Raw genomic sequence first — 26700 nt, 5'->3', positions numbered from 1 at the left:
GTCCGTCTCCTCTATACCATGTTTCTTGTAGGATGACAATGTCTGTATTTCCGATTTCTTTGGTGAAGTCCAGATTCCTGCTCTTTAGGCCAAAGGCAGATGACCTCAGGCCTTGGATATTCCAGGATGAAATAGTGAAGGCTTTGTGTTCCATAAAGTGTCTAATGTTGTTGGTTGTGTGGTTTGGCCTCAGGCCAGTAATTGTGAGCAGAGCCTGCTGAGCATCTGGTACATGCCATTGGCTTGGGCTAGTGTAAGAGTGGGTGTTGGGCCTGTTTGCCTGCTCACGGCCTGGGCGTATGTGTGACTTTCATGTTGAGGCCCTCTTTGTGGGAGTGGGGGGGCTTGGGGTGGGTAGGAGGGGCATAGGTCTGATCTGAGGGGGCCTAAATGGGGTGTGGGCATGGTTGACTTGGGGGGGAGTTAATTGGTGGGGGTGTAGATGTGGTTGGTGGTGCTGTGGTCTGGATGTCCTCTATGGGTAGGTCCTGGGGGGGGGGTCCCGCAGGTCTGGGAGAGTGTCTCGCTGGTCTGGGCGGGGTGTCTGTTGATCTGTTGCTCCTGTGTGAGGTGTTGGGTCAGCGGTTGAGGGCGATATCCTTTAGGGTCCGGGCGAAGGTGGGCACTGCTGCCTTGTAAAGGTGGACCTGGTCATAAAGGCTGTTCACATCCAGGGTGGAGTGGTGGGCCAGGTAGACATTTGGTTTTGATGCACAGTCACGGGAAATACTTGCGTTTACCCGCTGTATAGTAGCAGGGTGGAAGTCTTTTCGTGGTAACAGGGTTGAGATAACCACTTGTGCGTTGGGGAAAGTAGAAGAAGCTTTTTCTATCACTCCCTTGAGTGATGTGGCCACCCTTTCCTGCTGTGTTCTCAGGTCGTTTGTGTGTATTATTATGTGGCTGGGTGATCCTAGTCGGTCCTCAGACAGAAGGTCTAGGGCGCGCTGGGTGTTTGGACACCAGAGTTTAGACACTGTGTGTTTTGGAAAAAGTTTATTTTCTTGTATGTATTTTCCGTTTGAGTCCATAAGGAGTACAATCTGTGGCTTGTGTATGTCCTCAGTGGGTGTGGGGGGGTCGTCATGAGGGCTATCAGGGTGTCTGACTGGGGGGTTGCTCAGAGGGGTTGGGATCCCCTGGGCTTGGGGTTCTTCATTTGTTTGTCTGTGTGTGATGTCGAGGCTATGGTCAGGGTCTAGGGTGTACTGTTCTGCTGCGGTGTCGAGACTTTGGCCAGGATCTGAGGTGGGCTGTTCTGCTGGCTTCTCTGCGGGGGTGGCCAGCTCTCTAATGGGTTGTTCTATGTCACCCGTCATCGTTCTCACCTTCTCCTCCAGCACTCTGATCCTCTCCTCTAGTGCTCTGTTCTTCTCCTGCTCCTGCTCTTTCTCCTGTTGATGTTGTCTCACCACAGTCCAGAGTGCAGACATGTCTCTCTCTACCTGCAGCTCTCCATGTCTAGTTAAGGGGGTGTTGTTGTGCGTGACTGTTGTCTGGGTCTGTGCTGACTGGAGTGTGTTCACCTGCTGTTCCAGCTCCACCTGCCTTACCTCCAGCTGGGTGAATTTATCCTTCATTTCAATGAGGGAGTAGTACTCTGTGCTGGGAAGTTGACTTTCTGCTTGGGGTTGCTCTGTGGGGTTATTTAATGAAGAGGTCTGGTCTGACCCGCTCGGGGTAGGGGTATCTTTCTCAAGGGAGAGCTTCTCCTGCTGAGCTATTTCTTTGATTAGGTGAAAGTCCAGCTGGAACTGTTTGGTGTTGCCTTGAACCAAAATGGTTCCAGATTTATAGAGATTAATATTAGACGACTCAGAGTCCTCGTTGTCCAGTATCCTGAGTTTCCACCCGTCGCTAACACCCCCCCTCTTAACAGAGGGGTAGTGTGCTAGTATAGCACTGTGCCATGCCAGGGGATGGTCTGTGTGGAAGATAAGGTTGCTTATGTTCCCATTTTTATACAAATCAGCAAAAAGTGTCTCCTGCTTCCCCAAAAGAAGTTTCAATTTGTACTATTTTCGTGTCTTGTCGTTTTTTACATTCAGAGGGTACTGTATTTTAATGACCTCTGAACAGTGGGGGGTGCTTCTAAGGCCTCTCCATTTGGTTGGGGTAGACTGTACGACTCTCCTGCCATTGTTGGGCTCAGGGGCTTTGACACCTCTCACTTCACACGTCAGTGCTAATTGAAATTGTATCTCTTTGTAAAAGCAAGTTTAAGCTTGGTAGCCTTAGCATTCAGTCCTTATAAAATAAAATATATCATTGTAATGTATTTTTCTTCTTGGTTTTTGAAAGTGAAAAATAGCTTCATTCTAAACATTACTCACTCTGTTCCAGGTTGGATGGTGTTTTCAGGTTTCTGTTTGTTTGCCAGAGCATTTGCTGTATAGTTTGAGAATAGTAATCCTTGGTAGTAGAAAGCTTTCCAGGTAATTCCGTCCAAAATCAGGTTGTAGGTTTGGAGTTTTGGTTTGGAATGAAGGTTATGTTGTGGAGGGTAGCATCCTGTATATGTCCCTGCCAAAAAATCCTACTTTATCTAACTCTAAATCTATATTTTTTGTTAAAAATGCAGGAGCAATGTCTTTGAGAGCTCTCTCTCTCTCTCTCTCTCTCTCTCTCTCTCTCTCTCTCTCTCTCAGCCCTGTCACAGACACTGACCCACAACCAGACATCCCCTCTCTACCATGCTGTGCTATACAGACATACCTACTCCATCTAAGTCAGTTGGCTCCTCACAGTACTACAGGCACTAGTCCACCTGAGAACTAATAGTCTACTTTACGTAAATCTATCAATACAGACAATGTGTTATCTACACCACCTGGAAACCAGTGGAATGGATGGCTAGATTTGCATTGCACAGTGACTTCACTTTCTATCTCAGTTGGCCATTCATAACACAGACACTAGTACTATACTATACCTAGGTGCTAGGAAAGCCATTACTGTATCTACCATCCATCTAGGTAATCAACAGGCAATCAACCCCCTCAGCATTCATAGAGAGTCACCCTGCCATTCATAAAACAGACATTACTAAGAATGTCAGAGTTAACCACACTCAGGAAATAACCCCTCATCCACAACAAAGAAACCATCACCCACCTCAGTTAACATTCACACTTATACGGCCACATGAATGGAAACGAAAACACTCTCACCTTTAGCAAGTCAACATCTCTGGATTGCATTTGTTGGCCTTGACACGTAATGATAACAATTTACTTGACAGCATCTTAAAAGGATCATTACAAAGGTGTTCTCAAGGATTCTTTCTGACACTTAAAATAATGTGAAGTGTATCGGATATGCGGCGGGCTGCGACGGGGCAATACTGGCAACCCACTTAAAATGCCACAGGCCTGCAAACATTGCCCTGAGAGGATCCAAAATGCAGCCGTCTGACAACACAACCTAATGACAGTTTGAGAGAGTGCATTGAAATCCAGTGGCGTCCATCTCCTCCGACTTTATTTTATTACTATTTAACATTTGAAGGATAAATTACCCTCTTTCAGGGGAACATGCGTCGTCCTGTTGCTGTTGATTGTCTCTCCCGTAATTGCTTTTGCAAAATGTGAATAGTCTCGCCTTTTCAACAAAAAGTGCTTTATGGATTGCACAGAGAAGTGTGATTGTCAGAGGGGAGGTGGGAAGGACAAAAAAGACATGGCAGGGGGAGAGAGAGAGAGAGAGAGAGAGAGGGAGGGAGGGAGGGAGGGAGGGAGGGAGGGGAGAGAAAGAGGGAGCGAGAGAGAGAGAGAAAGAGAGAGGGGAAGGGAGAGAGAGGGAAGGAGGGAGAGAGAGTGAAATAAATGGAAAGAGAGAGGGAGAGAGGGAGAGAGGGAGAGAGGAGAGAGAAGGAGAGAGAGTGAAACAGAGAGAGAGAAAGAGAGACCTGGTTCTCCTAATGGGATTATTTGCACTCAGCAGGTCCTTGTTAATGGCCTTATGATTCAGCAGAGCATAACAAGGCTCTATTCAACACTTCACTAACAAAACGTACAGCCGCTGAGTGTGTGGTGAAACAGAAAAGGTAAGCTAAGGCTTGCCCAATGAGGTACACACACACACCTGCTGCTGTCCTGATATGGTAACTCAGCTGCTGTCAATATGGGAGTCTGAAAGCTTGTTTAGTCATAACACAGATCAGGAAAGGACCCAGGGCGGGAAAATAAATGCCAACACATTTCCCTGATCAAACGGTGTTAAAAAAAGGGTCTGTGAACTTGGAAATACCAGATGGGGAAAATGCATTTAGGACAGGAGTACAGGGAGTGGGAGAGTGTAGAGCAGGAGGAGAGCACGTATCAGATCTGGTCCATGGATAGGGTCAATTCCATTTCAAGTTCCAATTCAAGAACTGAAGAAATCCTCATTGAAAATAAATGACACTTTTCATTTATTGAATTGGAACATTAGTTATTCACTTCACTCCCTTGATTTGACTGACTGAATTAAATGGAATTGACCCCAACCCTGGTATTATCATCAAATCAAATTGGTAAACAACAGGTGTAGACTAACAGTGAAATGCTTACTTACGTGCCCTTCCTAACACACACACTATGTATCATAATGTATTCACAAGCTATGTAAGGGGACAAAGAACCAGTCTGGATCAGCCATCAGCCCTAAAGCGGTAAGAGTTATGGACCTCAGATGATTGATTGCTATTAGGTCTCGCCAAACCATTGATCCTGCCCTCCTCTCACACCTAAATGGATACTTTTCTGTTGAACAATTGCTTGTCCAAACCACATGTCGGCTCAATAGCTGCTGTTGAGCTGTTGATAGCTCTAGTGTGTGTGTGCGTCTGTGTAAGTGTGTGTGTGCATGTGTGAGTCTGTGCAAGTGTGAGTGTGCGTCCATGCATGTGTGTGAGTGTGGGTGTCCTGGTGCTGATGGATGTGTATGGGGGAGGGGAAGGGTGACTGGATATAGAGAGGAACAGTGTGAACAGAGGAACTGGAGGTACTAGTATGTATGTACTGTGCTATTGCCACAGGCTGTCTGTCTTGTAATCTATAGATAGATCAATGGACCATTGATAGGTGGAAGTGGATCCAGCCTAATGCATAAAAGAATGTCTGCTAGTGAACATCACAGAAAGCAACTATGTTATTTAGTTTATACAGTAGATTCAAACGCTTATTCATGGGTACGGGCATAGAAACAAACCGGTAGTAACTCATTAATATAGACTTCAATAGTTCTAAATTCAAAATCCTATTGATTTAAACTGTTGTTACTCAAACTCAATCTCACCTAGCTCCATGTTTTGATTTACCCCTATAACACATGGCTTTAACACGTCCAGAGTAATGCATAAAAGTTAACAGCCTTAAAACACCTGAGCCCTATACTACAAATGTAGTTTGAGGAATCAACTTCGAGTTCAACTTGGGATAACCGGTACCACGAAAGTGGCTCACCTTTTAGCAAGGTACATTTCTATGTCAACGAATCCTTCAGATCTAACCGGCACGGGGCATGCTTACTCAGGGCTAACTACATTTATCCTGAATGAAGTGTCTGAGCTGCGAGTTGAGGACCAATGAAATCAGATTCCCTCCCTCTCAGAAAAATGGCTTCATCATCCACTTCAATTGAGGAAGACAACTGATTCAATATTTTATTAATCAAATGTGTTTTTTTTTGTGCAAATAAATTGTAATGTTAAAATACCATTCACCTTACACATTTAGTAATTACAAATGTATTTCAAACTTCACGCACAGTTAGGGCTGGATTAATGCCGGGGTTTACAGGGGAAGCCTCTGGGACCAAGCCCATAGGGGGCCGAGAGGCACAATGTTGTTGTTGTTGTTGTTGTTGTTTCAATCCAACCACAGGAGCCCACTCTCAATGTTCAAAATACACCAGAGAGCATAATTTAGCCACAGAGGATGGAATGGAAAGCTAGTTGAAGCTGGCTAGCTTTAGAAAATTCGGAGTAGATCTAGCTTGCTTCATAGTATACCCCTCTGTTTTCCAATACAGAGAATAACAAAACATAAACAATAAACTCAATTAAAATCCTGAGTATGATTCATGTATCAATTTAGTCAATGAATCAATCAAAAAATGAAACAGCTGGTGATTTATCGCAGACTGCGGTGGTAAACTTTTATGAATAACACCCATATGTTCGGAGTGCAGATCGAAGGGCAGTGTTCTGACCATCACTGTCTGTGTGTGTGTGTGTGTGTGTGTGTGTGTTTGTCACGACTTCCGCCGAGGCTGCCTTCCCTCCTTGTTCGGGCATGTTTCGGCGTTCGACATCACCGGCTTACTAGCTGCTGCCGATCCATTTATCATCACTCCATTTGTCTTGTCTTCAATCACACAAACCTGGTCCTTATTCCCTCATTAGTCATGGTATAAGTGTTCCCTCTGCTTCCTTGTCTGTGTGGGTGATTGTTTATTGTGGAGGTTTGTGAAGCTCGGTGGAGCTCGTGTATTGTGTATCGACGGGAGTATTTTCCCGTGTGCCTTGTATTTTTCAACGCGCCTGTTTTGTGCCCTGGAGAGTGTTTGATGCATTTCTGCATAAACCTGTATTTTGCGGATTAAAGCCTGTTATTCTGTGATTTACCCTCCTGCGCCTGACTTCAACACCACCTCATCACAGTGTTTATGTCTGTGTTCACATGGATGTACTCACGCATCAAATCAAATGTATTTATAAAGCCCTTTTTACATCAGCAGATGTCACAAAGTGCTATACAGTGTGTTCCAGACCGACAGGTCCCGGCTACTGTTGAAAGGGCTAGTGCAACACACACATGGGAGTGTGGGAACTAATGAGAAGAGCATGTCACAACATGTCAACCCCCTGGTCCTCACATAGCCCTCACCACTGACAGCCAGCTTATCTCTGGTCCCTGTTCTCTGAGAGGTGAGGACTGGTCAGGGTCCTGTTGTCATCTCAGAGTCCCTCACAAACAGAAGCCTAGGGCCCTAAAGCCTCTACCAGCTGTCAGAGACACTGGCTGGCTGGCTGGCTATAGAGACTGGCTGGCTGGCTGACTAGAGAGACTGGCTGGCTGGCTGGCTAGAGAGACTGGCTGGCTGGCTGGCTAGAGAGACTGGCTGGCTGGCTGGCTGGCTAGAGAGACTGGCTGGCTGGCTGGCTAGAGAGACTGGCTGGCTGGCTGGCTAGAGAGACTGGCTGGCTGGCTGGCTAGAGAGACTGGCTGGCTGGCTGGCTGGCTAGAGACACTGGCTGGCTGGCTGGCTAGAGAGACTGGCTGGCTGGCTGGCTAGAGAGACTGGCTGGCTGGCTGGCTGGCTAGAGACACTGGCTGGCTGGCTGGCTAGAGAGACTGACTGGCTGGCTGGCTAGAGAGACTGGCTGGATGGACACCAACCAGGTTGTTATTGTAAAAGAGAATTGGTTCTAAATGAGTTACATTTCAATATATTGGGTCGAAAAGGAGAGAGAGGGAAATATACTAATTTATTGTCTCCCTCTATCCCTCTCTCTCTGCAGCCCTGTGTAGCTAGCTAGACCCTCCATTACATTGGGATATTGAGTCCCCTTGGGGACAGTGATTTAGAAATGTTCCCTGACAGCCACCGTTCCAGCTGCCACCCAGAGCTGTGATCATTACCAGGTTTTACCAGGGGTCAGCTCCACTCTACATGACTGATCTACTGTATCATACATCTACAGCAACGCAGAAATACCACTCTGATTTTAATGTAGAACAGTTCCCCAGGGGAGGAAGTGGAGGGCTATTCTCTACCTCTGCTATTTCTGGTATACTTTAGTAAAAAGAAGAAAGGGAAGAAAGGGAAATGATAAAAAAATGTCCTCGCCTGTCAATCGAATAATCACCGGCAGTGAGAAAACGTAATGGTTTTGTCTTGAGTTAAGTTTCTAACAAATGTTGTGCAGTGTAGATTGACAGTACTGAGTTTATAACTAAACAGAGCCATTTTCACAGATGTTTCCACTTCAACACCTGATTGATCCACCTGAGAGCTACCTCAGCTCCACCTCAAATCACCTGGCTTTGGGCTGGTGCTCTTTACCACTATTTTTCAAACCATCATCTCTCTTTCTCTTTCTTTACCCCTCTTCTCTCGGTGATTTAGTGCAGCATTAAGGAGGGCCTCTTTACTCCCTGCACACCTCTCTCTCTCAATTCAATTCAATTCAAAGGGCTTTATTGGCACAGGGAACATATGTTTACATTGCCAAAGCAAGTGAAATAGAAAATAAACAAAAGTGAAATAAACAGTAAAATGAACAGTAAACATTACACTCACAAAAGTTTCAAAGGAATAGAGACATTTCAAATCTCTCTCTCTCTCTCTCTCTATCTCTCTCTCGCTCTCCCTTTCTCCTTCCCTCTCTACCTCCCTCCCTCCCTCTGCCTCCTGGGCTGTTTTCGTAGAGATAATAAAGCTCCACTCTATTCTGCTGGCTCGTCCCGGGGAAAACACTGACACCTGGTGTGTGTGTTTGTGTGTGTGTTTGTGTTTGTGCAAGGCTGCACTATGCATGTCTGGCCCTATGCACGGACTTCATGGGAAATCAATTTGTTCCGCCTATATGTGGCCAGCCTCTATATACTTCATTTTCTCTCCACAGACGGTATAGTGTATACTGCCTCCGTCCACCATAACACAATACCCTCATCTCTAACAGATCCGTATCAGCATCATGCTCACATGTTCATTCCTCAGCCATCAGGGAGGCTTGGGCTGCAGTGTAAATTGCAAAGGAGCACAGTGAAGCAGCAGCAGCGGCCGCAGGTGTGTAAAACGTGTGTGTTTGTATGTGTGTGTTTGTGTGTATGTATGTTTGTGTGTGTGTGTGTGGATGCCTTGGAACCTGGCCATAAAAGGTCATTAATCTCCAGGTCTGTTTACAGCGTGTTAAGTAACTGTGTGCTACACACACACACACACACACACACACACACACACACAGCAGGCCATTGTAGGCTGAGTAGCTCCAATCAAGGGTGTGTGAGGTGGGTGATGACTGCTGATTGGGGCGGGTCAGGTGATCAGGTCGCCATGGGAGACGAGGGCGAGAGGCAGAGGTGAAGTAATGAGGCGTGGGCAGCAGGTGGAGTTAGCCAATCACACTCCTTAAAGAGGCTCAGCTCCCAACGCACAGCCACATAAATCTAGCCATCAATCTCACACAACACATGTCCAGGGATGCACGCACACACACACACACTCACACAGGCACGCACACACACAAACAACAGGGTGACTTTGTGACTGAACTTTACACAAAGTGAGTTTGACCATTGTGGTTTCAACCTTCTTGGAAATTACCATTCACTTCCTGAATTTACTGCATTGAAATGGAACTAACCCAACATAGGTTTAGGGGCAGCTCCATCCTACACCCAGTGCACCCTCTCTCCCACCCCCACAAAGGGCTGCCCTCTGTGGACTAGCTCTCTCCAGACCTTGTCTCTCTGCTCCACAGCCAAGGGACCAGGCCAGGTTATGGGCTAATTATATTAATAGCCTTGATTTCATGAATGTTTCAGGCTCAATGATAGGAGCTGATGTGACAGTAGAAGGAAGGGTCCCACAGGGTCCATTAGTTAACTGTCAGAGAAGGTTGGAGGGGGAGCACTAAAGGCCTATTTCAACGTAAGATCCACATGAACACTTTATATAATCTAAAGTACACACCAGCTGCATGCAGGGACACAGGAGCGGAGTTTGTGTCTTTGTGTGTGTGTGTGTGTGTGTGTGTGCGTGCGTGTGTGTGGGACTGTGTATGTACACACATTTGAATAAAAGTGCCTGAACGATGTTGAGTGTATGCATGAGTATATAGCTGCATTTTGGTACTATATGAGCGATTGTGTTTGCCTGAGACAGGAAAAGAGAGAGAGAGTGAGAGGTAGAGGTGAAATTGAGGGGTTCGGGGTGGTGAGAGTGTGAGGTAGTCTGGAGGAGAAAATGAAATGTATTACTGGAGAATAAGGGCTAGAGGGCTACAGAACTGTTTTCACCCCCATCTCTGCAGTGCAGAGCAATTTCCATACAGCTTCCTGCCAAATAACAACATGCTGGAGGAAGGAGAGGTTGAGAGAGCAACAACTACAGTGAGAGGGGGGAGGGATAGAGATGGAAGAGAGGGAGGGTTGAGAGAGGAATGGGGGGACTAGACAGTGAGAGGGAGACAAAGAGAGAGAGGGAGGGAGGGAGAAAAAAGGAGGAGAAAGAGTGACAGGGGAAGGGAGAGAAAGAGAGAGAGGTAAAGATGGGGAGAGGGTAAGTGGGAGGGACAGGGAAAACTCACATTATGATCACTCACTCTCTCTCAGAATGAGGACAGAGAGCATAGGAAATGGGAAATGAAATACAGGTGTACACTCCTGTCAAGCATCAAACTAGCGGAGGACATTGCTCAGCAGTGGGACACACAAAGTTGGGATTCAATTTATTTTTCTTCAAATTGACCTGGGGGGATGTTAAACCCACATCAGCATTTGTTTGTCAGTTATTTTGTGAAGGGAGGGGTTCACTGAGCTACTCTATAGTATGACAGGTTAGTTTACTCACTCTGCTCTGCTGTATAGTATCAGTAGGAAGGAGGGGATGAGGAAGAGGAGGAGGAATGGGAGAAGGAGGAAGATGAAAAGTGGAGAGCAGAAGATGAGGGGAGGAATGGGAGGAGATTTTTAGAAACTGAAAAACTCTCAGTATACTGATGCAGGTCTTTAGTACACATGAAATTGTGTCATTCCGAACTTAATCCGCAACGTTACATTCCATTTTGTTGTGACTAGAGCAATACCTCTCTGTCCATTTTACAGGTAACTGCCAAAATAAAGGAAACACTTAAATGAGGTATATAAAGTACTGTTTGTCGAAAGCATGGGGTGCTTCCACACAGAAAGTTCCAGACACTTGTAGAATCTATGCCAAGGCGTATTGAAGCTCTTCTGGTGGCCCAACACCCTCATTACTTGTATCAGCAGGCTACACGGAAAATGGAACCGCTCGAGATGGCTCCAATCGTGCAAAAGGGAATATAACATTGCGGAATGACAACTTCATGTGTACAACATCTAAAGAGCTGCATCACTATAATGAGAGTTTTGCTGTTTCTAAAAGGAAGTTTTGGGGTGTTTTTGGAGATGTTGTTCATTCTTTTTCAGGGCCCCCATACTACACAATGAGAATGAGGAAATTGTTTGCTGTTTCTCTAAAACATGTGAAATCCCCCAAAAGGTGTCTGGACCTTTCTATAACATCCATTTACATAAAACATAGAGATATGGTTGTAAAAAAAATAAAACTTATCCTTTAAGGTATGTCCCCCTCCCCACAATTATCCAAGTCCAGAATACCTAAAGGCAATCACCCACCTTTTCCTTCATACTTTACTCCACTCTCTGTTTATGCCCCATACCAAACCATAATAATATGGATTGCGTGTAACAATTCCTCTTTCTCTCTCTGCAGGCTAAATAGGTTTGATGGACAGAATCTCTGCTTGTTTTCCTTAATGCACCACCAGTCCTCTTGTTTTCCTTAATGCACCACCAGTCCTCTCTTTATGCAGACATCCTTCTTAGAACAATGTGACAGCCCAGTGAGCCCACCAAAAATAATACCCTGACTGCAATTTCGTTTCAAATCAGAATGATTTGCTGACCCCTGCGCAGAGCTATATGTGGGAGGGTTAATGCATTCCCTCGGCACATCCCAAAACAAACCCCATTTGAAGAGAACAGATAAAGCCGTCACTGTCTAAGACTGAGGTTCTGTTTATGAATCTGCCAAGCAACAAGATCATAGCTACTGTATACAGCCAAGACACAAGACTCCATAGTCTGATAGCGTAGGTATCTGTGACAGTTTACCAGGAGTGTGCAACACACAAAGTGTTGCAGATACAAAAATGCCATGACTAGAGCTGACATTATTCCTTATCAGAGGGACCCCTCAAGTCTGTCCTACACTGAGTGTACAAAATACTAGGAAAATCTTCCTAATATTGAGTTGCACCCGTTTTGCCCTCAGAACAGTCTCTACAAGGTGTCGAAAGCGTTCCACAGGGATGCTGGTCCATATTGACTCCAATGCTTCCCACAGTTGTGTCAAGTTGGCTGGATGGCCTTTGGGTGGTGGACCATTCTTGATACACACGGGAAACTGGTGCGCCTGGCACCTACTACCGTATCCCGTTCAATGTCACTTCAATATTTTGTCTTGCCCATTCACCCTCTGAATGGCACACATACACAATCCATGTCTCTTAAAAATCCTTATTTAACCTGTCTCCTCCCTTTCATCTACACTGATTGAGGTGGATTTAACAAGTGACATCAATAAGGGATCATAGCTTTCCCCTGGTCAGTCTATGTCATGGAAAGAGCAGAGTTCCTAATGTTTTGTACATTCAGTGTATGTCTATCTGAATGTTCCACATTGTATACTGTACACATCTAAACAGGTGGTGGATTTTACTATGAATCTCTAGATCTTTCATTGAATGATAGGGCAAAATGTAGATTTCCACCTAAATAGACATACCCAAATGTAAATATTTTTCATGAGATGGCCATGAACAATAACTGGTAATGTTGCATAGTTTTAGAAAGGTCTGGAACTCACCTTTCTGGTAATTTTGTTTTATAAATTGCTGAGGTGTACTCACCTTGGAGATATATATATATGTTTTCCTATTCAACAAAAGTGGTGCAATAGGGCTTGAAATGACAAGACTTTCTAAATATAGTAACAATCAAATTATAAATGACTTACTATAAGAATTCACATTTTTATAACTGTTAAATAAATATGATCATACTTAGTGACAGTACAATATTGGCACTATTTCATATAACTGACGACAGAGAATTTTCTCCTAAACGTCCACTGAGAGCTCTAAATCCGGCTTGGAATATCACAGTGAGAAGAAACCAGTACTGATGGATACAACGGACAGTCCCCTTTCATATGCCGTCTCACAGGCTGGGCTCTGTCACTCAAAGGAAGAAAAAATTGATTATTTATTTGGAAAGGCCAGAAAATACGTAATTCCCTATGCAAATGTGGGCTTCGCTGAGAGAGTGGGAGTGGATAGCAGACTGATCGGGCTTTCTGGCACTATAAGACACGGGACCCTATGACGTTCACAGAACACTTTGTACACCAAAATGTCAGTCGGAACCGGTCCAGAACCGCTTAAGTCCCCATATAGGGGACTTTACATCTAAGACGTACCGGTTCCCACTGATAGTCAACCTAGTGGCCACACACAGCTGTGTATATGGGAGACCTACAGATATAAGATCTTCATTTGATCACTCTTTTGTTGCTGAGAGTTTCCTGCACTGCAGGAAATGCAGATGAGCTTTGTGAGTTACATAAATTCACTGAAAACCCACACTAACACACGGTTATATTAACAGCATTGCACTTTTCATGTAGCCTACTTTTGGCCAGCTAAAACCCTAACCCCCGATCAAGCAACATTATGGACTAAGCGTTCAAATCCTGTTGCTGCAGGATTATTTTGCTGTGACAATATAGGTAAATTAAGATCCTTAATCTGTATAGAAGATTTATTAGATTCATATATAAGAGCGGTTATGACCCATTCCCTCTATGGATCCCCCAGCCTGACACCCCTAACTGGCCCTGTGTCCGCCAAGGCCCCTCACCCCCCCAACCTCCCTCCATCTCCCTCTCTCTCTCCACGGAGCGACTCTCCCCTCGTCTCATAAATGTTTGAGCGGCCCTGCAGAAACGGAGCCCATGCATTATGTAGCGCATCTAAACGCCACATCCCAAATAATTGCAAATACAATCCAAGTCCTGGAGATCGCCTTCGAGCAGTTTCAGTTACAATTCCACAGCCCTGTTTTGCCTAAATCATAATTCCTCCCACTATACTGTATGCAGAAGGAAACAAGGTTTGCTTATTGCAGTGTTTGTGACACCGCCTGGGTTGGTAGTAATAAAGTCATGATGGATGGTAATGACTATGAAGAATCACTGATGAAGACTCAATCGCACAGAGCAGGAGAAGCAAAGGGAAGGAACATAGAGTTCTACTGTATAGCCTGCTGGAAAGAAAGGTAGAAAAAGGAAAAAATAATGAAAGAGTAGATGAAGAAAGAGAGAAAGTCAGATTGCAAGAAAGAAAGGGAATGAGAAGGAGAAAGAGAAAGTAACTATTTACATCTCTTCTCTCGTCCCTTATCCTCCCTTCAGCGCCTCACCTGGAGAGAGCGTGGTGGTAAGTCAGTACAAATGTGGTCATTGGTTTGCAGTAATATGCAATTAACCTGATTGTCTTTGGCTGTAATTAATATGACCGAGACCACAGACAGACAGACACCCTATCTGCTGCAGACGCGAGATGAAGGAAACCACCGGCAGCCAAAGCCAATTACACAGTCCTGCAGTCGGATTTCAAACTGAACACAAGCACAAAACAACACAATAACCATCCACGGAATGAACAGACAACATGAAATCAATAATGGAAAAATGCTATTCTACATTTTAAAAGCTCCAAATGAATCCCTTTTGTTTTGTTGCCAGAGACAATGAGAAATATCAGTTCTATATGATTGACATACACAAAATGTACTATGTCCCAACAGATTCTAAGCAATTACAAACTAACATTACAAATCATGTGTAATTCATCTGTTTAACATGCATTTATCAGGACTTATTGATGTGGCTGTAATGTTGATTGATCACTGATGCCTTTAGCCCACATAAGTTTAGGATGATCCCCAAATCGAAGGCTGCCGTCCCCAGACAGCCAATGTGTGTGTGTGTGTTTGTGTGTGAGTGTGTGTGTGTTTGTGTTTGTGTGGGTGTGTGGTCAGTAGATGGCTGATTGATAATCACACCCATGGCAATACCTCTCCTCTTAACCTCTGACCCTGGCCTGTGACCCCTCTGCATAAGCAGTGACCCGGAACAGCAACCCCTCCTCATTGACGTTGCATTAATGTATATGGGATCCATAGGAGCAAGGGCGTAACTTTGTGTTGCATTTTGGGGGCCAACATAAGCAATGCCATCTCAGTCTCCGGACTGGAACCTCATTGAAAACCTGTGGTTTGAAATGAAGAGGGCAGTCCATAAGTGCAGATGAAGATTATCAAGGATCTGGAAAGATTCTGTATGGAGGAATGGTCTAAGATCCCTCCCAATATGTTCTCTAATCTCATAAAACATTTGAGAAAAAGGCTCAGTGTCGTTATCCTCGCAAGGGGAGGGGGCTGGAGTACTGGAAAGGGGATCCAATAATTTGGACCGCTATCTTTATTTAGATTTTTTTGTATTACTTGTTAAACAAAATCTATTTCTTTGGGCAATTGTATTTGTTTAAAATAATATATATTTTCATGTTATGAGTAAACAATATAGCACAGTATTTGTATTATTTATTTTATACAGTCTTTTTTGCTCATCTTTATCAAGGGATCCAACAATTTTGTACCCCACTGTCTCTCAACCACAACTGAAATGCCAATAATTTCAGTATTACTTTAAACTGTTGGTATAACTCTAACAGTTCAGAAAGTCACCACCAAACCCCTGATTTAACTAAATGTAAATGTCATAACCCATTATTCTTATTTGGGTACCATTCATCACGCTTGGCATGTCATTTCTTTGTAGAACGACTTAGAGAAAGTCAGTTCTGGTGACTTTTCTACTCCAAAATGAGTACAAATAAAATGTTGCTGACACCATCTAAAATATAATTTCCCCCTCCAGAAATGAGCCTAACAACATATTGGTCAATATTATCAGGCTGCTGTGAAATTTAGAAATAAGTATTATCACCTGTAGCCCAACTGATGCAGCATAGTGCCTATAAATAAATAGGCTGAAGCATGGGGTTGCTGTATTTGTGCTAATCATTAGGTAGATCAGTGCTTCCCAAACTATTTCATCATGCCCCCCTTTCATCATGGGGGGAACATCCTGCCTCTGACTGGGGAGAGAAACAGGCTCACTTGAGCCTATTGCCTGAGGTTCACAGAAACAGCCCTTCTCTAATTATGTAGCCTACTAAAAACTAGATATTTTAAGGTTTATAACACTACCAAAGAGCCCAATATAACCGTTACCAATTACCACTCGTTTGAGAAATAGCACTCCTACACGAGATGTGCATTTCATCACTTCTAAATAGAAACTTTCTCCATTTGGAAAAAACAAAATGTTCTGTATAATGTTGAATTTGACTCTACTATTTTATTAGTTCAAGGTTAGCTCACAGATTTGAGGGTTTGTTAAGAAAAGAGAGGAGAGCAAAAGAGAGGTGATATTTTGTGTCTCCTTTCCCCTTACAAGCCTTGCTCAGGGTTGCCATGTTCGTGGTTTTCCCGCCACAGAGGAACAAACCGATTTGACACGCTAGTTTACTGGCTAGACACGATTCTACTGTCAGAATGCAAAATATGGGCGAAAATATTGCAAATTATTCGGACCCCTTCATTTTTTCCACATTTTGTTACGTTACAGCCTTATTCTAAAATGTATTACATTGTTTATTTTCCTCATAAATCTACACACAACACCCCATAATGACAAAGAAAAAACAGGTTTTTTTTAATTTTTTGCAAATGTCTTAAAAATAAAACACTGAAATATCATATTTACATAAGTATTCAGACCCTTTACTCAGTACTTTGTTGAAGCATCTTTGGCAGCGATGACAGCCTCGACTCTTCTTGGGTATGACGCTACAAGCTTGGCACACCTGTATTTAGGGAGTTTCTCCCATTCTTCTCTGCAGATCCTCTCAAGCTGGAAAAGGATGCACCTGAACTCAATTTCGAGTCTCGTAGCAAAGGGTCTGAATACTTATGTCAATAAGGAGGAGAAGCGGAGGAGACAGGTTAAAGAAGGATTTTCTGTGTGGGGGGGGTGTCATGTTTTGTACACAGTGTATTTGTATCAGCTATAGTTAAACAGTAACACTACAATGATTCTGAGTCTGGCTATGTGTACAACACACATGGATGGCAAGACAGTGACTTTCTGAAACTCATAACCTTTCCCCCTCTCCACAGTGACTTTTAACCCCTGACCCCACTCACCGATCTCACAGCTCTCTCCAGAGTAGCCCTGGGGGCAGTAGCAGCTGTAGCCGTCGCCCTCCGGCAGGCAGCTGCCTCCATGCAGACAGGGGTTGGTCTGGCACGGGTTGTCCTCAGCTGCAGAATGGAGACAGAGCAGGGGGGTTAACCGAGGGAGATGTTTGACACAGAGATGCAGTACATTAACACACACAAGCCATAAGACTGCTAAATAGTTAAATAGTTGACCAAATAGCTACCTGGACTATCTGCATTAACCTTTTTTGCACTCACTTTTTTGACTCATCACAAACGCTGCTGCGACTGTTTATTATCTGTCACTTTATTCCTAGTTTATGTACTTATGTACCTCAATTACCTCATACACATTGCCTCGGTACTGGTAACCCGTGGCCATGTACAGTGGCTTGCGAAAGTATTCACCCCCCTTGGCATTTTTCCTATTTTGTTGCCTTACAACCTGGAATTAAAATGTTTTTTTGGGGGGGTTTGTATCATTTGATTTACACAACATGCCTACCATTTTGAAGATGCAAAATAAAAAAAATTGTGAAACAAACAAGAAATAAGACAAAGAAACAGAAAACTTGAGCGTGCATAACTATTCGCCCCCCTCAAAGTCAATATTTGTAGAGCTGCCTTTTGCAGCAATTACAGCTTCAAGTCTCTTGGGGTATGTCTCTATAAGCTTGACACATCTAGCCACTGGGATTTTTGCCCATTCTTCAAGGCAAAACTGCTCCAGCTCCTTCAAGTTGGATGGGTTCCGCTGGTGTACAGCAATCTTTTAGTCATACCACAGATTCTCAATGGGATTGAGGTCTGGGCTTTGACTAGGCCATTCCAAGACATTTAAATGTTTCCCCTTAAACCACTCGAGTGTTGCTTTAGCAGTATGCTTAGGGTCATTGTCCTGCTGGAAGGTGAACCTCTGTCCCAGTCTCAAATCTCTGGAAGACTGAAACAGATTTCCCTCAAGAATTTCCCTGTATTTAGCACCATCCATCATTTCTTCATTTCCAGTTTCCCAGTCCCTGCCGATGAAAAACATCCCCATAGCATGATGCTGCCACCACCATGCTTCATTTTGGGGATGGTGTTCTCGGGGTGATGAGAGGTGTTGGGTTTGCGCCAGACATAGCGTTTTCCTTGATGCCCAAAAAGCTCGATTTTAGTCTCATCTGACCAGAGTACCTTCTTCCATATGTTTGGGGAGTCTCCAACATGCCTTTTGGCGAACACCAAACGTGTTTGCTTATATTTTTCTTTAAGCAATGGGTTTTTTCCTTCAGGGTTATCTTTGGTCTCTTTGTTGCCTCTCTGATTAATGCCCTCTTTGCCTAGTCCGTGAGTTTTGGTGGGCGGCCCTCTCTTGGCAGGTTTGTTGTGGTGCCATATTCTTTCCATTTTTTAATAATGGATTTAATGGTGCTCCGTGGGATGTTCAAAGTTTCTGATATTTTTTTATAACCCAACCCTGATCTGTACTTCTCCACAACTTTGTCCCTGACCTGTTTGGAGAGCTACTTGGTCTTCATGGTGCCACTTGCTTAGTGGTGTTGCAGACTCTGGGGCCTTTCAGAACAGGTGTATATATACTGAGATCATGTGACAGATCATGTGACACTTAGATTGCACACAGGTGGACTTTATTTAACTAATTATGTGACTTCTGAAGGTAATTGGTTGCACCAGATCTTATTTAGGGGCTTCATAGCATATGACGCACCACTTAACCATTATTTATTTTTTAGAATTTTTTGAAACAAGTTATTTTTTTCATTTCACTTCACCAATTTCGACTATTTTCTGTATGTCCATTACATGAAATCCAAATAAAAATCAATTTAAATTACAGGTTGTAATGCAACAAAATAGGAAAAACGCCAAGGGGGATGAATACTTTTGCAAGGCACTGTATATAGCCAATTTATTATTACTCATTGTGAATTTATTATTGCTTTTATTATTACGTGTTATTACTTTTCTATTATTTCTCTATTTTCTTTCTCTCTGCATTATTGGGAAGGGCCCGTAAGTAAGCATTACACTGTTAATCTACACCTGTTGTTTAGGAAACGTGACGAATAACATTTTATTTGACATGTGCAAGCGAGTGAACCCGCAACACATGAACGCACCCACCCGCACACACACACTTGAAATCTCTCTCTCAAGCACACATACACACAGACATAGATTTACACACACTAGAATTCTCCCTGTCCGGGTCGGGTGAGCTTGTATCTTGCCCCTCATACATCATTAAGTAAGCCTGGGTATTATAAATGCTGGAAAAGAGATGCAGTGCATCAGATTGTGTCTGGGCCTGGGCCTGGAAACTGGATTGGCTAATAAAACCATACTTAATATAGCTATTTCTCCACACAGCTACGAAACAAAGCCTAAAAACCTGCTGCTGTGCAACTTTCCTTGTCAAACTCCAGCACCGTCCTAAAAGTAGAGCCTATAATTACGACTTAATCTCCTCTATCTCACCATTTATCCCCAAAACATTTCCCTTGAAGAGCGGTGCTTGAAGTTATAGCCTGGCGAAATAAAACATGTTTATTACCTCGCAACAACGTGGTAATGTGCCATTAAAAGAGGTGGCTCCGAGGGTGCCTGACTGGGTGATGATCAGGTAATTTATGAGGACCCAGCTCATGAGAGAGACGCGGGTGGGCGGCACACATTGTCCTCCCCCCCGCCGAGCATCCGTCATGATAAAAGGGAGGAGGGGGGTGACAGACAGAGCAGCAGCCAATCTGTCACCTTGTGGAAAGTCACAGTCACACGGCCAGGCTGTCCCCCCGGCCTCTCTCTCTGTCTCTCTCTCCCTTTCTCTCCTTCCCTCTCACTCCCTGTCTCTCTCTCCCTGTCTCTCGCTCCCTGTATCTCTCTCGCTGTCTCTCGCTCTCGCTCTCTTTCCCCCTCTCTCTCTCTCTCCCGAACAGAGTGTGTGTCACTGAGAGGGTGAAGTGCTGTATGAAGGACCTGTCAGATAGATTGTCTATCTATCTTCTGTATTATTTCTCAATCTAAAGCTCTTCAATGTGAAGAATAGGGCTCTATCTGAGAGAGTCACTGGCACGTCATGGTTCTCTGTTAGTTGGTTATCTGTGGTAGCTCATTCCATCCACCACTAATATATTAAGTAGCATCACATATCTGACAGTGGCTTTAGCCCTGCGTGGCAGTGTGTTGGTGAACAATCCACACCTGCTCCATTTTTTATGTGATGGTTAACATGGCTGTGTGTTGGTGTGTGGGTCTGACTCCACAGCTCTAGACAGCAGGGCCCACAGCAGATGGGACTGTTTGCTCTGATAAATATCATACCCCCCAAAAATGCTATACCTCCCTGTTATTTGTAATGGTGAGAGCTTAGCATGTTAATGATTCCTTCAAGATTTTCTGAAATCATGGAAGCATCCACATGAATGTAGAAGTGTTCAGAAAAATATTACATTCTTATTTACAATAAAAGGGACTCCAAAATGACACAATACATTATTTACCATTCATTGCTGTTGGGCTCAAAATAATCCGAAAAACACAAACAAAACAAAAATGTTGTAGAGTCACAAGCTTGATGTCAGGGCTGGCGTTATGGGCGGGCCTTAGGAGGCCTGGTACGCCCTACCATACCTCCTTGTACATCCAAATAAAATATTGAAATATTGATCATTTATTTGACCGAGACGTGCGCTGACAGAACGACGCAGCTGACCACACCGCTGGCGTTACGTGCGCGAGCATTGCAAAATAAATGTACACATACATGTTATTCAATAATTTCATCCAAACTGCTCGCAAGCGTCTGTGTAGCCAGACGCAAAAACAGAACATGGTTCTATTTTTTACGCTTGTCACGCTGCAAGTTTTAGGAGCATATACCCACGTGGGTGATTGAAAGATGAACAGAGGTCCACACTCCAGTCCAGTTGGTGGTGGTAATAAACCTTAAAGTTGGTTGCCAACCACCATATAAAGTCCACAGAAGAAGAAGAAGAAGAAGAAGAAGAAGATGACTGAAGGAAGAGAGATTATTAGAAACTAACTAGGTTTCCCCTTTTATCTGTGGATTAATTGTCGGAGTAGAGAACACACCATTTTGTGTGACTCTTCTTATAAGAAGAATGGCACCGGAGGAGATGGCTGCTGTTTTACGGCCCCCTAACCAATTGTGATATTATGTGTGTTTTTTCGCATTATTTGTAATTTATTCTGTACATAATGTTTCTGCCACCGTCTCTTATGACCAAAAATAGCTTCTGGATATCAGGACAGCGATGACTCACCTCGTATTGGACAAAGATTTTTTCTTCAACGAGTCGGACGCAAAGGATATTCTACAGACACCCGACAAGGCCCAAATCCCTGTCATTCGCAGGAGAAAGAGACGGAGATACCGTGGACGTAGGTCGGGGTGCCTTGTAAGGATCTGAAGGCGAGCGAGTAATCTGCCTCTTCCATCAGTCCTATTAGCCAACGTACAATCATTGGAAAACAAGAGATCAACGGGACATTAAAAACTGTAAAATCTTATATTTCACAGAGTTGTGGCTGAACGACAACATGGATAACATACAGCTGGCGGGATATACGCTACATCCACAGGATAGAACGGCTGACTCCGGTAAGACAAGGGGTGGCGGTCTGTGTATATTTGTAAACAACAGCTGGTGCACGAAATCTAATATTAAGGAAGTCTCTAGGTTTTTCTCGCCTGAGGTAGAGTATCTCATTATAAGCTGTAGACCACACTATTTACCAAGAGAGTTTTCTTCAATATTTTTCGTAGTTGTCTATTTACCACCACAAACCGATGCTGGCACTAAGACTGCACTCAACGAGTTGTATAAGGCCATAAGCAAACAGGAAAATGCTCATCCAGAGGCAGCGCTCCTAGTGGCCGGGGACTTTAATGTAGGGAAACTTAAATCGGTTCCACCTAATTTCTACCAGCATGTTAAATGTACAACCAGAGAAAAAAAACTCTAGACCGCCTTTACTCCACACACAGAGACGTGTACAAAGCTCTCCCTCACCCTTCATTTGGCAAATCTGACCATAATTCTATCCTCCTGATTCCTGCTTATAAGCAAAAACTAAAGCAGGAAGCTAAGTGACTTGGTTAATAAGGAAGTGGTCAGATGACGCAGATGCTAAGCTACAAGACTGTTTTGCTAGCACAGACTGGAATATGTTCCGGGATTCTTCCGATGGCATTGAGGAGTACACCACATCAGTCACTGGCTTCATCAATAAGTGCATCGATGACATCATCCCCACATTGACCGTACATACCCCAACCAGAAGCCATGGATTACAGGCAACATTCGCACTGAGCTAAAGGGTAGAGCTGCCGCTTTCAAGGAGCGGGACTCTAACCCAGACCCTTATAAGAAATTCCGCTATGCCCTCCGATGAACCATCAAACAGGCAAAGAGTCAATACAGGACTAAGATTGAATCGTACTACACCAGCTCCGACGCTCGTTGGATGTGGCTGGGCTTGCAAACTATTACAGAGTACAAAGGGAAGCACAGCCGTGAGCTGCCCAGTGACACGAGCCTACCAGACAAGCTAAATCACTTCTATGCTCGCTTCGAGGCAAGCAACACTGAAGCATGCATGAGAGCATCAGCTGTTCCAGATGACTATGTGATCACGCTCTCTGTAGCCGATGTGAGTAAGACTTATAAGCAGGTCAACATTCACAAGGCCGCAGGGCCAGCCGCAGGGCCAGACGGATTACCAGGACGTGTACTCCGAGCATGCGCTGACCAACTGGCAAGTGTCTTCACTGACATTTTCAACATGTCCCTGACTGAGTCTGTAATGCCAACATGTTTCAAGCAGACCACCATAGTCCCTGTGCCAAAGAACACTAAGATAGCCTGCCTAAATGACTACCGACCTGTAGCACTCACGTCTGTACCCATGAAGTGCTTTGAAAGGCATGGCTCACATCAACACCATTATCCCAGAAACCCTACACCCACTCTAATTTGCATACCGCCCCAACAGATCCACAGATGATGCAATCTCTATTGCACTCCACACGGCCCTTTCCCACCTGGACAAGAGGAACACCTACGTGAGAATACTATTAATTGACTACAGCTCAGTGTTCAACACCATAATGCCCTCAAAGCTCATCACTAAGCTAAGGACCCTGGGACGAAACACCTCCCTCTGCAACTGGATCCTGGACTTCCTGATGGGCCGCCCCCAGGTGGTAAAGGTAGGTAACAACACATCCGTCACGCTGATCCTCAACACAGGGGCCCCTCAGGGGTGCGTGCTCAGTCCCCTCCTGTACTCCCTGTTGACCCATGACTGCATGGCTAGGCACGACTCCAACACCATCATTAAGTTTTCCGACGACACAACAGTGGTAGGCCTGATCACCGACAATGATGAGACAGCCTATAGGGAGGAGGTCAGAGACCTGGCCGTGTGGTGCCAGGATAACAACATCTCCCTCAACGTGATCAAGACAAAGGAGATGATTGTGGACTATAGGAAAAAAAGAGGACTGAGCACGCCCCCATTCTCATCGACAGGGCTGTAGTGGAACAGGTTGAGAGCTTCAAGTTCCTTGGTGTCCACATCACTAACAAACTATCATGGTCCAAACACACCAAGACAGTTGTGAAGAGGGCACGACAAAGCTTATTCCCCCTCAGGAGACTGAAAAGATTTGGCATGGGTCCTCAGATCCTCAAAAAGTTCTACAGCTGCACCATCGAGAGCATCCTGACTGGTTGCATCACTGCCTGGTATGGCAACTGCTTGGCCTCCGACCGCAAGGCACTACAGAGGGTAGTGCGTACGGCCATGTACATCACTGGGGCCAAGCTTCCTGCCATCCAGGACCTCTATACCAGGCAGTGTCAGAGGAAGGCCCTAAAAATTGTCAAAGACTCAGGACACCCTAGTCATAGACTGTTCTCTCTGCTACCGCATGGCAAGCGGTACCAGAGTGCCAAGTCTAGGTCCAAAAGGCTTCTTAACAGCTTCTACCCCCAAGCCATAAGACTCCTGAATAGCTAATCATGGCTACCTGGACTATTTGCATTGTCCCACCCACCCCCTCTTTTATGCTGTTGCTACTCTCTGTTTATTATCTATGCATAACTCTACCCATGTACATATTACCTCAATTACCTCGACTAACCTGCGCCCCCGCACATTGACTCTGTACCGGTACCCCCTGTATATAGCTTCCCTACTGTTATTTTATTTTACTGCTGCTCTTTAATTTTTTTTATATATATATTTTTTTACTTATCTATTTTTTACTTAACACTTATCTGTCTTAAAACTGCAGTTGGTTAAGGGCTTGTAAGTAAGCATTTCACTGTAAGGTCTACACCTGTTGTATTTGGCCCATGTGGTCCTCTGTAGCTCAATTGGTAGAGCATGGCGCTTGTAACGCAAGGGTAGAGGGTTCGATCCCCAGGACCCCCCATACGTAAAAATGTATACACACATGACTGTAAGTCGCTTTGGATAAAAGCGTCTGCTAAAATGGCATATTATTATATTATTATGTGGCAAATTTGAAATGGGTCAAAATTCTATAAAGATCCCGGAAAAAAGGAACTTGTGCATTTCAGGTAAAATAACAACCCAATGTTTATATCCCAGGACAAATTAGCTAGGAACAGCTAACTAGCTAGCTAAATGGCCTTGAATGTTCCATGTGTTTCGACCTGTCTCCCAAAATATAGTTGGTTCAGACTTCGTTTTGATCTTTCAACCTGCGTGTCCTAATTGCATCTGGTATGGAGGGACAAAATCAATATGCGCGCAATGGCGGACACACGTGCGTGCCCGGTCCAGTCAGCATGTGTCACAGTTAAAGCATCCAAGCGAGCGAAACAGCGCCCCTCTGTCTCAGTAGTGTGGCATGTCATAATATTTCTAGCCAGACAGCATCAGATATATGGGCCACATATAGAGGGCCGCTGTTTCGCTTGCTCGGATGCTTTCTCCAGTGATATAGTTTGGAGCAAGATACCTGCCAAAAGGTTGAATGTACGTATCGTTAGGATCGTAAGAAAATCCATACGTAAATGGTTTGGATCGTAAGAAAAGCCATGCGTGAAACATGAAACATAAACGTGAAATTTAATCTGTGAACATACAAACACCATGCGATGATTACAGACTAACATTTTAGGCTTGAACAAATCTTGTGTTGCAATTCTGACATACAATAATACCTTTCAGAGTTTTGGCAGTTTCATCTCACCAACAAAATAAATGTACAGTCGTGGTCAAAAGTTTTGAGAATGACACAAGTATTGGTCTTCACAAAGTTTGCTGCTTCAGTGTTTTTAGATATTTTTGTCAAATGTTACTATGGTATACTGAAGTATAATTACAAGCATTCCATAAGTGTCAAAGGCTTTTATTGACAATTACATTAAGTTTTTTTCAAGACCTCTGCAATCCGCCCTGGCATGCTGTCAATTAACTTCTGGGCCACATCCTGACTGATGGCAGCCCATTCTTGCATAATCAATGCTTGGAGTTTGTCCGAATTTGTGGGTTTTTGTTTGTCCACCCGCCTCTTGAGGATTGACCACAAGTTCTCAATGGGATTAAGGTCTGGGGAGTTTCCTGGCCATGGACCGAAAATGTCGATGTTTTCTTCCCAGAGCCTGTGTTGGATGTGTTGGTACCATATGAATAAAGAATGGTACCAACACATCCTCCGAGAGCAACTTCTCCCAACCATCCAAGAACAGTTTGGTGACAAACAATGCCTTTTCCAGCATGATGGAGCACCTTGCCATAAGGCAAAAGTGATAACTAAGTGGCTGTGTTCTAAGGCAAAATTGTGAGTGAGCCCACTCCCTTGGCTGAGAAGCAACCCTACACATGAATGGTCTCAGGATGCTTTACTGTTGGCATGACACAGGACTGATGGTGGCGCTCACCTTGTCTTCTCCGGACAAGCTTTCTTCCGGATGCCCCAAACAATCGGAAAGGGGATTCATCAGAGAAAAGGACTTTACCCCAGTCCTCAGCAGTCCAATCCCTGTACCTTTTGCACAATATCTGTCTGTCCCTGATGTTTTTCCTGGAGAGAAGTGGCTTCCTCGCTGCCCTTCTTGACACCAGGCCATCCTCCAAAAGTCTTCGCCTCACTGTGCGTGCAGATGCACTCACACCTGCCTGCTGCCATTCCTGAGCAAGCTCTGCACTGGTGGTGCCCCGATCCCACAGCTGAATCAACTTTAGGAGACGGTCCTGGCACTTGCTGGACTTTCTTGGGTGCCCTGAAGCCTTCTTCACAACAATTGAACCTCTCTCCTTGAAGTTCTTGATGATCCGATAAATGGTTGATTTAGGTGCAATCTTCCTAGCAGCAATATCCTTGCCTGTGAAGCCCTTTTTGTGCAAAGCAATGATGATGGCACGTGTTTCCTTGCAGGTAACCATGGTTAACAGAGGAAGAACAATGATTTCAAGCACCACCCTCCTTTTAAAGCTTCCAGTCTGAAATGCAGAGGAAATGTTTTTGGGGGATTAAGTTCATTTTCATGGCAAAGAGGGACTTTGCAATTAATTGCAATTCATCTGATTACTC

General features: G+C 44.3%; 1 protein-coding gene across 1 annotated transcript in view; it reads right to left on the bottom strand.

Moving 5' to 3' along the window:
• Positions 1 to 26700, bottom strand: part of LOC121533575 (neurocan core protein) — a 200369-nt gene that overhangs the window by 46653 nt on the left and 127016 nt on the right. Inside the window, exon 10 of the mRNA XM_041839642.2 lies at positions 17088 to 17204. Coding sequence (XP_041695576.2) covers positions 17088 to 17204 — 117 coding nt within the window. The remainder of the gene's footprint in view (positions 1 to 17087; positions 17205 to 26700) is intronic.

Source organism: Coregonus clupeaformis, chromosome 20, assembly GCF_020615455.1.
Source record: "Coregonus clupeaformis isolate EN_2021a chromosome 20, ASM2061545v1, whole genome shotgun sequence".
Taxonomy (NCBI): domain Eukaryota; kingdom Metazoa; phylum Chordata; class Actinopteri; order Salmoniformes; family Salmonidae; genus Coregonus; species Coregonus clupeaformis.
This window is presented reverse-complemented; position numbering and strand designations above follow the sequence as displayed.